The sequence below is a fragment of the Microcaecilia unicolor genome, chromosome 10 (assembly GCF_901765095.1).
Source record: "Microcaecilia unicolor chromosome 10, aMicUni1.1, whole genome shotgun sequence".
In the NCBI taxonomy this organism is placed as follows: domain Eukaryota; kingdom Metazoa; phylum Chordata; class Amphibia; order Gymnophiona; family Siphonopidae; genus Microcaecilia; species Microcaecilia unicolor.
Window position 1 is genome coordinate 69,414,648 of NC_044040.1, and position 12,333 is coordinate 69,426,980.

General features: G+C 43.9%; 1 protein-coding gene across 1 annotated transcript in view; it reads left to right on the top strand.

Annotated features, from left to right (window-relative positions):
• The window catches only part of TMEM117 (transmembrane protein 117), a 485,233-nt gene that overhangs the window by 436,485 nt on the left and 36,415 nt on the right, over positions 1 to 12,333 (top strand). Inside the window, exon 7 of the mRNA XM_030217133.1 lies at positions 5,005 to 5,134. Coding sequence (XP_030072993.1) covers positions 5,005 to 5,134 — 130 coding nt within the window. The remainder of the gene's footprint in view (positions 1 to 5,004; positions 5,135 to 12,333) is intronic.

Sequence of the window (12,333 nt, forward strand, 5' to 3'; positions counted from 1 at the left end):
TGGAAACAAACTGCTAGAGTGGCTATATTTGCAAAATACAATATTTTAAATCACCAAAACTCTGGTTACTGACGTTTTCTGTGTATACTTCCCATGGTGTCATGGGCTGCATAAATTCAGTTGTGAGCTGCATTTGGGCCATGGGCCATAGGTTGCCCACCCCTGTGATAGGGGATATATGAACCAGTTAACAAAAAAGAGATAAGTAATCTGCAGAGGTGCAAAAGGGAAAGGGACTGGATTTGATATACTGTCTTTCTGTGGTTACATTCCAAGTGGTTTACATCATATATTTATAGTAACATAGTAGATGACAGCAGATAAAGACCTACATTGTCCATCCAGTCTACCCAACAAGGTGGAATAAAGTATGCATACTTGATTCTGATCTGTCTTTGCTGTTTTGGGGACACAGACTGTGTAAGTCTGCCCTTCAGTGACCTTACTTCCCAACCACTGGAGTTACCCTTGAAGACCACTCTAGCCCACCCTGATCTATCTTTGCCATTTTTGAGACACATACCAATGTTCTTACTTCCCTACTCCTGCCCATCATAACACATCAACTGCCATTGGATCATTTAAGTTTTGTTTTCAAGCTATCCCCTTTCTATAGAGGGATTCTCTGTGTTTATCCCATGCATTTTTGAATTTCATCACTGTTTTTGTCTCCACAGCCTCCATCAGGAGGGCATTCCAGGTGTTCACCATCCTTTCTGTGAAAATCCAGTACAAGGAATAGAAGGAAAGCAAAAGAACAATAAATATCAATAAAGTTTAGACAAAATAATCAGTGTGTAATCCCCTGGTCTGGTGTCCCTCACAAGGTGCTCTTCATTCTGTGGGAGACCATGAGCACATATGTCAGCAATAAGTAGCACTATACCACCCTTAGGTTTACAGGTTCTAGGCCAGGACCAGCAAGGGCTGTGAGGCCCTTGGCCCTTGGCATTACTTCTCCCACTACTTAATTCCACACCTCAAAAGTTCAAAGTCCAGTCCAGGGCTTGTTCTGAATGAAATAAGTTGATTGAAAGTCTTTAGTTGGTCAAAAATAAATACAGGTCAACAGTTATGCAGAGTGTCAATGAGACTATACAGTGCTCTTCCTCTGTAACCCAGGGGGAAGGGAACAATCTTCTTATCCTTGCAAAGGTATTCTCCCCCAATGCTGAGGCTTCCAGTTTCTCCACCTGCTTCCTCATTACCTCTTCTCCTCGGAAGCTGACCAGGCACAGATTGGAGGCAGTGCTCTTTGAACCCTGGGCCCTCTTGGACCCAACTCCAACTAGACTCCTTATATATCTGGATCCTGGACTCAGATGTAGCTGCAGGCGTTCATTTCTGTTGAACCCTGGCCCTCTTGATCTCAGCTCAATTAGTAGGATCACTAGAGGTCTTTGTCTACACTTAGGTGCTGTTCTATAAGTTGGCACCTAAGTGCTGTAGCAGTTAACTACAAAGGGGGCGTGCATGTGGGCAGGGCAAGGGTGGACCACACACTTAGGTGCCAAATGTATAGAATACTGTGTGTTGTGCGCCTAGGTGCCAACATTTACATCTGCATTTTACATGTTATAAATGTTGGTGCCCAAATGCCAATGTAGGCACTATTCTATAATGGCAACTGGACACCTAGATACCGTTATAGAATACTATCTTAGTGCACAGAGTTTGGGTGCTTAATTTCTAGTCTCCTTTATTGAATTGCTCCCTATGTTTAGTTTGCCAGGAGGACAAAAAAGGAGTGGTTTGGGTGGGACAGGTATAAAGGGCAAGGTGAGGTGCCCCCAGTGCACCTAACTGCCTAACAAGGCATCTAATCTCTCAACAAAGCATACACTCCACCCACTTGAATCCCCCCTAGCGATGAGAAGCCCCCAGTGGATCTAGGGCAGACCCCTCTCTCCTCTGCCTGATCACCTTACCCCAATTCTTTTCCTATCCTCAGCCCTCTGTTCAGGAGAGGTTAATTAGAGATCGAGTTCCTGCAAATTCCTGAACTACCCCCCCCCCTCCCCACACACACACACACCATTCTTAGGGTCCACTGCACCAGACTAGCACTTGCATTAACTAGCACAGAATGCTCAGAAGGCTGTAGCTCAGAAAACGAGTGCGCCAAGATGCACGCTAATGTAGTCAAATGGATGTAAATTAGGTCATTTCATATTCCCTCCCAATGCTCAGAGAACAGCGCACAAAATAAATCCGCCTTACTGCTGCAAAAAATAACACCAACTCGGAGCAGGTGTTAAGAGTGTTTGAAGAGAGGATTTAAAATCTACCGGTTTTTAATTTGGTTTTGGAAGTAGAAGGAAGCCCGTGTAAGCACCTAAGTGCTGGTTGTGAGAAATGAAGAAATGAATGTGCGTGAGTGAAAGCACACTTTGGTGCCTTTTTCCTGTATTTAAAATAAGCATTCAAAAACTTTTTAAAAAATTGAAAAGCTTATATTTAAAGGCGCAGAAAACAGACACCAGTGTATGCTTCAGAACATGCACCAGTGATAAAAGTATTTCACTAACTGGCAGCTGGCACCTCTTCCTCCTCCTTCCCTCTGGCCTTCTGGGCATGCGCTGAAGAGCTGTGCTTAACGCACAACTCTTAAGAGCATGTGCCAGGCATCATCCTCCCCCTAACTTCTAAACAACTTCCTAATGCTTCTGGCTTCAAACTTTGTACCTTATTCCTGATGTCACTATACTCTGTTTTCAGGGACCTCCTTGCTCCAGGAATGGACAGCCCCATACCTTATTCCTGGCCCAGCATGTACTTTGGGGTCCTCATAGCCCTGGGGTTGGGTAGCCCATTTTTTCCAGCTGGCCAGCTCTGAGGGATTTCCTTTTATTTTATTCCTCCCGCTTTCTCTTCCTCTATGCTTGTCCCAGGAATGTTTTCAAGCCCACACCCAGCCCGCGTGAGTCCTGAGCTCCTTCCCCTACCTCTTTCTCATTGGTGTCTTACCCTCCAACTACATTCCAGAGTATATTACCTGCCTGCTTCTGGGCTTCCACTATGTGTAGGAAACTGACAGCCCCTTGTTACCCCTTCCCCTCTAGAAAATGGGGGAGTATCATTTTCCCCAGAGGCAAGCTGCTTTCTTGGATTTCCAGGTTTTCTGGGAACACAGTATTTTGTTTCCTGACTTTTCTGTACATATACCTGGAAAAGACTGCAAAAGGCCATACAACACATCATTAGAAATAGTTACTAACATTTTACTACATTAACACCCATAATTTTACCATAAGTCCCATTGGCATAGTTTCTAAGAATGCATGTTAATGGCATTAAGGGGATGGGACTTGATATACCGCCTATCAGTGGATACAAACAAAGCAGTTTACATATAATATATAGATACTTATTTTGCACCTGGGCCAATGGAGGATTAAGTGACTTGTTCAAAGTCACAAGAGGCTGCAGGGGAAATTGAATCCAGTTCCCTAGGTTCTCAGGCCACTGCACTGACCATTAGGCTACTTCGCTCCGAAGAGTAGCCTGATGGTTTGTGTACACATTATCCCACAATAGCACATATTAGTAACAATGGGATCGATATTCAGCCTGCAGCGGTAAGTGGCATTTTTAGCCTCCGGCATTGAATATCCGGGTTAGTGCGGCAACCCAGAAGCTGGCCGTGTATGGGCTGATATTCAGACCTGTATGCAGTTAGCATGGCAGATAAGACAGCCTTTCAACTATCCTAAGTTTGTCTGCCAAGCAGGCACAGTAGGCCTAGCATGGGCCAACCATGTGCTAAAAGGGCACTAAAGCAGGACACGCTGAGGCGTCCCGAGGTAGTTTTCCACTCAGCATGCATTAATTCCGCACTGGAAAATATTTTTATTTTTCAGCATGGGAGGTGTGCCCATAGGCAGAGAGTAAGCATGCCTGCGCTAATTGGGTATCATGGGCACATTACTGCGCGCTAGCCGATTATTGTGAGAGTAGCACAGGAGCCCTTACCACCTCTTAAATAGATAGTGGTAAGGGCTCCCGTGGTAATGGCCATGCACTAATGGGGAAATTAGTGCATGGCCATTACAAAAAAAAATTTGACATGGCAGCCATTTTACCACCGTTATAAAAGTGGCTGCAGCATGCTGAAATCCACTTTATAACGGTGGTAAAATGGCTGCCATGTCAGCATGCTGAAATCCACGATCTGGACACTTTTTAGCACGGTTTGGTAAAAGGTCTCCTTAACCAGTTAATGGACCAATTATCACCGCAATCCCTGTGAAGTAATCAAATGATAAATAAAGTATCTCTTTACCCTATGTGTCATTGATCTTACATCTAAAGTCCACTGTGAAATTTTTCACTTATACTGTCATTCAAATAAGAAGCTTATTGAAATGATCAAATGACAAGATACATGGAACTTATCTGAAGCAAATGATGGAAACCATTCAACAGAGAACTCAGTTTTTGTACTTCTTCCTCAGGAACAGTCGCCAGGATTAATGCCACAGAGAAAACAAACTTTGGCATTCTGTCTATGTCTCAAATATGACATCCTGTTTTCCTTAATTTTTCGTCTTTGTTTCCTATGTGAAAATAAAATAGGAGTTAGCATGTGGGTTTTGATTAATTCTCTGGTTAGTGATCTTTTCTTTGTCTTTAGTCAAACCTTTATTGTTTTTTGCATGTTGCAGTTGTATCTGCTGGTAAGTCACTGAAAATGCCAGATACGAGTTTGTGTACTTTGAAATTATATTTGCCCTTTCTAGCTTCATTCCTTTATCTTGAAGTGAATTTCCATGTATATAATCTGAAGGTTTCATTTAGTTTCAAAATCTAATTCTCTACTGTAAAGCAATATTCTTGTTCATGTAACTTTATCAAGGCCACCGACAAATACAGATGACTGATTTGTATTAAAGGAGGTCTGTAATCATTCACAAGCACAACATTTACAATTCTTGCCCCTATTGATAAAGGAAAAACATTTTTTTGTAATTATATGGCTTTGTTCTTTTCGTTTGTTTCTATCAGGACTGGGAGTTTCCACACTTTATGGGCGATGTGGACGTCAATCTTCCTGGCTTGCCCACCGCACATCTGCAGTTAAGATTACCTTATTTACAACGAATCTTCAAGGAGGAATATCGTATTCATATAACAGGTAGTGCAACACTCTAGTAGGTTAGGATTTTCAAGAACAGACATTTTAATTTGTGAATAAAATTAAATTTTGTTCATTAAGGGGCCCTTTTATTAAGCAGCATATGTGCCTATGCGTGCCAGTTCGTAGTTACTGTCCGGCTACCGCGTGGCCCGTGCGGTAATTTCATTTTTTACATGCGCTGGAAAATAATTTCTATTTTCTGGGGCGCGGCGAGAATCGGGCGGTAACTATACGCACATAGACGATTACCACATGGTTAACATGAGAGACCTTATTGCTAAGTCAATGGCTGGCAGTAAGGTCTCAGACCCCAAATGGACGCGCGGTAATTTTTATTTTGCCGCATGTCCATTTTCAGCAAAAATTTATAAAAGGCATTTTTTTGCAGGCACGCTGAAAAATGGATCTGCGCGTGCCCAAAACCTACGCCTACACTACCGCAGGCCATTTTTCAGCGCACCTTAGTAAAAGGACCCCTAAAAGCTATCAGTTTTAATTTTCAGTACTGAGTTTTGCATGTCTGTCTTTTAAACCACTTTACAGGGACGAGTTACTGGTTGCCCAGCTAAGCACCTTGAGGGTCAAAACTTCAAAACATTTAGGGATTCTCTTAATAAAGTGTGTGAAGCTGTTAGTGGGCAAATTAGGTTGCATTCACTGCTAACACAGAAGCGTTCTAACAGCTGCCACAGTGGCATGATCGTTTGCACCAGGGGCATAGCTATGTGGGGCCACGGGGCCTGGGCCCCTGTAGATTTGGCCCTGGACCCCCTGCCGACGACCCTCTCGGTCGCCGTCTTCTACCTTTGCTGGAGGGGGACCCCAACCCCACCAGCCGAGGTCCTCTTCTTCCTTCGTTCTGTTTCTGAGTCTGACGTCCTGCACATACAACGTGCAGGACGTCAGACTCACAGAAACAGAATGAAGCGTCGCCAGCAAAGGTAGGCGACAGCGGGGGAGGGATGGCGGTGGGAGGGGGGTCGAAAGGGTCGTCAGCAGGGGGGGGGGTCAAAGTTGGTGGTGGTGGCGGCGGCGGGGGGTGTCAGCAATGGCGGGGGGTGGGGGGTGGTGGCGCTGGGGGGGGGGGCTAAAATGTGCCCCCTCACCTCAGGCTCTGGACCCCCCCCCCCCTCCCACTGAAGTCTGGCTATGCCCCTGATTTGCGCTCGCTAATTTGGACATTAATAGCATATTATGTTGGGGGACAGGATCTAGGCAGGCATGGGACGAAGAATGCATGTGGAGTGTGTAATGCGGTGAACGCATGGTAATTAACACATACTAACTTCGATTTGTGCAGTTAGTGTGGCTTCACATAGTGCCTCCTCAATAGGAGTACAGCGTAATACTTGCGACCAGTCTCTGCACACTCTAATGCAATGTGCATACATTAATTACAGAAGATATGCTGGACACCCCCTCCCAACAATTAGCACTTAGCTGTTGCACCAAACAAGTGCTAATTTTGGTGTTGGGGTTCATTAAGTGCAAAAAGCCTAACCCATTTTAGTAAAAGACCCCTTTATATGGTTGGTGGCGAGACTGACCACATAAATTCTTTTGTACAAGAATCTGGCCACTTAAACGGATCCTTATGGATGTAAATATCATCATTTGGCCAAAATTATCTGACTTAAAAAAAGGGGACAAAATTTGGGGTGTAAGTGGAAGGGGGCATACGTGTGGGAAGGGCATGGGTATGTCACCAACTGATGTGTGCAGACAAACCACAGATGTGGAAAGAACATCAGAATCCCACGGGGAAGCACGCAGCTGGAAAACAGGAGTGGGAAACATATCCAGGCACTTCAAACAGAGACCAAGGAACACCCAATATTTATTTAGATTTTTGCTCACACCTTTTTCAGTAGTAGTTCAATGTGAGTTACATTCAGGTATACTGGATATTTCTCTGTCCCAGGAGGGCTCACAATCTAAGTTTGTACCTGAGGCAATGGAGGGTTAAGTGACTTGCCCAAGAGCAGCAGTGGGATTTGAACCGGCCACCTCTGGATTGCAAGACCAGTGCTCTAACCACTAGGCCACTCCTCCACTCCCATATGAGATTAAAACTTTTATTGCTGACTCTTAATGATGATTCGACAAGGCACCATTTTTCAGCACCAACATGCCTGCCTCAGGAGTCTCTTAAACGTATTGTACTAAAAATAACAGTCACAAATGAGTCTGTCTTCAAGGACTGAAATGCTATAGGAGGTCTTGAAAAGGACCATTTGTTAAGAAAATAATAGTCTCAAAGATTTGCGTTACCTTGGTCTGTGTTTGTATTGCCTGCATCTGTTTGCCACTCCTGTTTTCCTGCTATCAACTGATGTGTAACTTATTATCATTTCCTTTGATTCCTGACATACTGAAAGATTAATTTGCAGAATGTAAAAACATTATCATTGCTACATTAAAGACAGCATAGCTACAGTATCACAGGCTATTCTCTGTATATCTGGTTTCCCCATGCCAGCTGCCCAAAATGGAAGGGTCACTTAGACCACTTAGGCACGCCCGTTTACACCTGTCAGTGACTTGGCGTAAAAAATTGTGGCTAATGTTAGACACACCAATGCCAACCTACGCTAGTATTATATAACAACATCTTGGAGCACAGATGCTGTTTTAGAATTGGGGCTCAGCCTGCGGCATCAAAGCACCTAACTGGAGGTGCCCTGTTATACAATTTCCCCCTGTTACTGAATACACATTACTGTTTGATCAGCATGCATTTACAGCGAGACTCCTATTTGATTTTAAATGTCAGCATCATATATCCAGCTCATCCCCAGGGTGAACTTTATATTAAATATATTTTATGTTTTAGTGTATTCATTCTCACATTTGTATTAGATTTTTAATAGGCACAGCTCATTGTATGGAATCCCAGCTATTAATCTGGAATTGACATCAGCTATTGAAAATATATGATTCTTTTTGGCTTTTCTGTTCCTTACAACTATGCTCCTGCTGGTGCCCACTGTCGAGTGTAGTCCCAATGGGGTTTGTTCTGTTGTCTTTTGTTTTTGCTTGCACTTGCACATATGAGATGGACCTGAAGTAGTTTCATTAGTTCTCTCATTATTTCCAATGACTTCCTTCTAGTTCTGATAAATAATCGTTTCACTAATACAGAGCTTCCGCTAGCCAGTGGGGAAACTAGAAATCTGTTAAACTTCTCATTACATTTTACAATATTATAATTTTTTGAATAATTTGCAGATCTTTTCCGTTCACAGGTTTATGTGGCTCCCAGTAGAACTGAGACTTAATCAGATACTTAGGAGGTCTGTGTATGAACCAGTATTAATATATAATGGAAGTTACTTGCTGGTTATAACACCAGGTTTACTTTGACCTTTGATTCCTGACATACTGAAAGATTAATTTGCAGAATGTAAAAACATTATCATTGCTACATTAAAGACAGAATAGCTACAGTATCACAGGCTATTCTCTGTATATCTGGTTTCCCCATGCCAGCTGCCCAAAATGGAAGGGTCAGATGGCAGTGGGAAGCCAAACTCTGCCATCTTCTGTAAGCCTCATGGCCTTTTACAACTCAAGAGCTGAGGCGAGGGTAGACAACAAAATAGCTGGTGAGGTGACTTAAAGAATGGGCAGTGTAATCTTAAGGTATATAGTGATTTAAGATAGAGCATAAGTTTGGGGAAAGTTAGCATCAGGAAAAGAAAATATAGTGGAGCAATAGGAAATAGAAGAAGGAGGGAAAATATAAGTCTTTAGAAATAATACAATATTTATTTGGATTTATGGTACATACTTTCAAGTAGCTTGATGGAGTGGGGGTAGCAGAAATGGTTCAGGGTAGACCTAGGAGTCTTCCCAAAGAATGCTAGGAATGATATGCAGATGGACAGCAAACTTCCCCAGCACTTTTAATAGTTTACATCACTTGATATACCACTCTTCAAATAGACCAGAGTGGTTTACAATATAAAATATCGAAAAAAAAATGCCAATCAAAATAGAAAAGATCTCTCACACCATTTCCACAGAATATACATCCTCAGCACAAATCTTTTTCTAGCAAACAAACAAATCAGGTCATCTTCCAGGTCAGCCCCCAGAACCAAAAGCTTGAATAAAAAAAATTTGAATTGACTCAAAGAGGTCTCCATCCTTAAAGAAACAGGCAATTGGTTCCATAAGTAAGGAGCATGCCAAAAATAAGCACTGCACTGTGTAACAGAGAGGGGTGCTTATTGTGTACTAGGAAGATCCAGCAAAGCCAAATTGGCTGAACATAACGTTTGCCAATGATGATATGGCTGAATTAAAGAAACCATGTAAGCAGACGCCTCCCCATAGAACGCTATGGGGAGGTGTCAATAATAAAGTTTTATACAAAAGCGTAAACTCTATAAGGAGCCAAAGGTATCATATGAATAAAGGTATTACATGATCTCTCAGCCCAATCCCCCCCTAACAGCCAGATACTGGCATTTTGCAATGTCCACAACCTTTTCAAAGTGTAGTGGGCAATACCCAAATAGACTATCTAGCTTATTTTGTAAGGGAAGGACGCTCATCTTCCAACACAAATCTCCCGAGGTCGCCCAATTCGGTATAATCGAAAGACGATTTTTTGCGTCCTCAACTGCTTTCCGTTATGGGGACGACCAAAGTTCATGGGGGCATGTTGGCAGCGTACTGAAGGTGGGACGGGGGCGTGGTTAAGAGATGGGCGTCCTCGGCCGATAATGGAAAAAATAAGGGTGTCCCTCATGAGCATGTGGTTGACTTGGTCCCTTTTTTTTCACAACCAAGCCTCGAAAAGGTGCCTGAACTGACTAGAAGACAACCTGAGGGAATTGGGGATGACCTCCCCTTACTCCCCCAGTGGTCACCAATCCCCTCCCACCCCAGTTTTTAGTGGGTGCAGTGCACTTCAGGCAGGCGGACCCAGGCTCACCCCCCCCCCCCAACCTGTCACACTTGTGGTGGTAAATGTGAGCCCTCCAAAACCCACCTGAAACCCACTGTACCCACATATAGGTGCCCCCCACTTCATCCCTATGGTAGTGGTGTACAGTTGTGGGGAGTGGGTTTTAGGGGCGGTTTGGGGGGGCTCAGCACCCAAGATAAGGGAGCTATGCACCTGGGAGCAATTTGTGAAGTCCACTGCAGTGCCCCCTAGGGTGCCTGGTTGGTGTCCTGGCATGTGAGAGGACCAGTGCACTACGAATGCTGGCTCCTCCCACGACCAAATGGCTTGGATTTGGTCATTTCTGAGATAGGCGTCCTCGGTATCCATTATCGCTGAAAACCGGGGATGAACATCTCTAAGGACGACCATCTCTTAGGTCGACCTAAATGTTGAGATTTGGGCATCCCCGACCATATTATCGAGACGAAAGATGGATGTCCATCTTGTTTTGATAATACGGGTTTCCCCGCCCCATTGCCAGCACGTCCTTAGAGATGGATGCCCTTAGAGATGGTCGTCCCCATTCGATTATGCCCCTCCAAGTTACCAAAATGAGCCTGGAAAGCCTTTATCATATGCTTTTTTTCCACACTTTGGGGGAGATTCTATATATGGTTTCTAAAAAATCGGCACGACTAAACATATTCTATGATCGGTCCCTAGATTTAGGTGCTGATTATAGAATATGCTTAGCTCATATTTCAGTACCTAAATCTATGTGCATTCATTTACACCAACGAAAACTTGGCGTAAATCCCTACACGTAGGTTTAGGCGCACTGGACCATATTCTATAATGCGTAAATTTCAGAAAACGTCCACGACATGCCCATTTCCCTGCCCATAACATGCCTCTTTTAGCTTGCACACATTAGAACTTCAGCGCACATCATTACAGAATACGCTTAGCGACTCGTGCGCCTAAATTTTAATCAGTGCCAATTAGTGCTTGTTATTTGCTGTTAGTGCTCATTAGCTTGTTAAGTTACGTGCATTGTTATAGAATCTGTGCCGATTTTGGAGTGGATCTCTAGGCGCGCGATACAGAATCCGGGGGTTTTGGGGCATTAATAAGCTGCTTCGTATAATTTTGCATCATATCAGCTCATTAATACAAAATATACATAAACTTCCATGTGAGGTGTGCTTTTGTGAAGGTTTACTAACACGAAGTGCACTTTTGCAAAGTCTCTTCACACTTTAGTACATAGAGCCCTGAATATCTCCACAGCTCTGAGAACAAAAACTTGCCCTGGGATTGGTAGCATGGAGTGATGCCATGATTTGGGTTTCTGCCTGGTACTTGTGACCCAGCTTGGCCACTGTTGGAAACAGGATACTGGGCTAGATGTACCATTGGTCTGACCCAGTATGGCTAGTCTTATGTTCTTATTTGTTAGACTCCCACCATAATTCTTGTTTATGAAACCCAAGGTTATTTTTGTTATTTAAACTAGCTACTGCGTGGGTCACGTGGTGCTATGCAGGAGGGAAGTCGCGTCTGAGCGGAGCTCCTGCGTTTTCCCCTTAACTTTGTCAATTATCTGACCTCCCCGGGATCCTAAACTCTTAGGGAGTACCTGGATTGAAGTGCTGGTTGGAGCGAAAAGAGTTGTCGAGTGGAAACGAATCGCAACTGGGAGATGGCGGCGAAACTCCAAAAAAAGGACAAAAACAAAGTAGCGGAGCCCAAGATGGCGCCCGCTCCGCAGTCGCCGAACACGAGCGTCTGCTCAGTGTGGACTGCCGAAATTACAGCAGAAGTAACGGCGGCTGTGGAGGCGGCATTGGATAAAAAACTACAGGCGATCTTTGACAGAGCAGACTCGGCTCATGAACGCCTAGATGGATTTCACCTGGACTTAGATCATGTTCAACAAAGGGTCAGCGATATCGAAGACCGCATGGTGAACACCGCACAACCTACTGAAGCCTTACAAAAAAAATAACAGACCTGGAAAATAAAATTGACGACTTGGAGAACAGATCTAGACGCAACAATTTGCGATTGATTGGGCTATCAGAACAGATTAAAGAATCGGAGCTGGGCAGCTTCCTTGAGTCCTGGATCCCAACGGTGTTGAAAATGAATAATCAGTCAGGACCTATGCGAATTGAACGCGCACACCGATTGGGACCGAAAAATCAAGGCCAGAACCGACCAAGGGCGGTGATTATGAAGCTTCTTAATTATGGGCATAAACAAGCTATTTTACAGGCCCTGCGTACAGGAGCGGAAC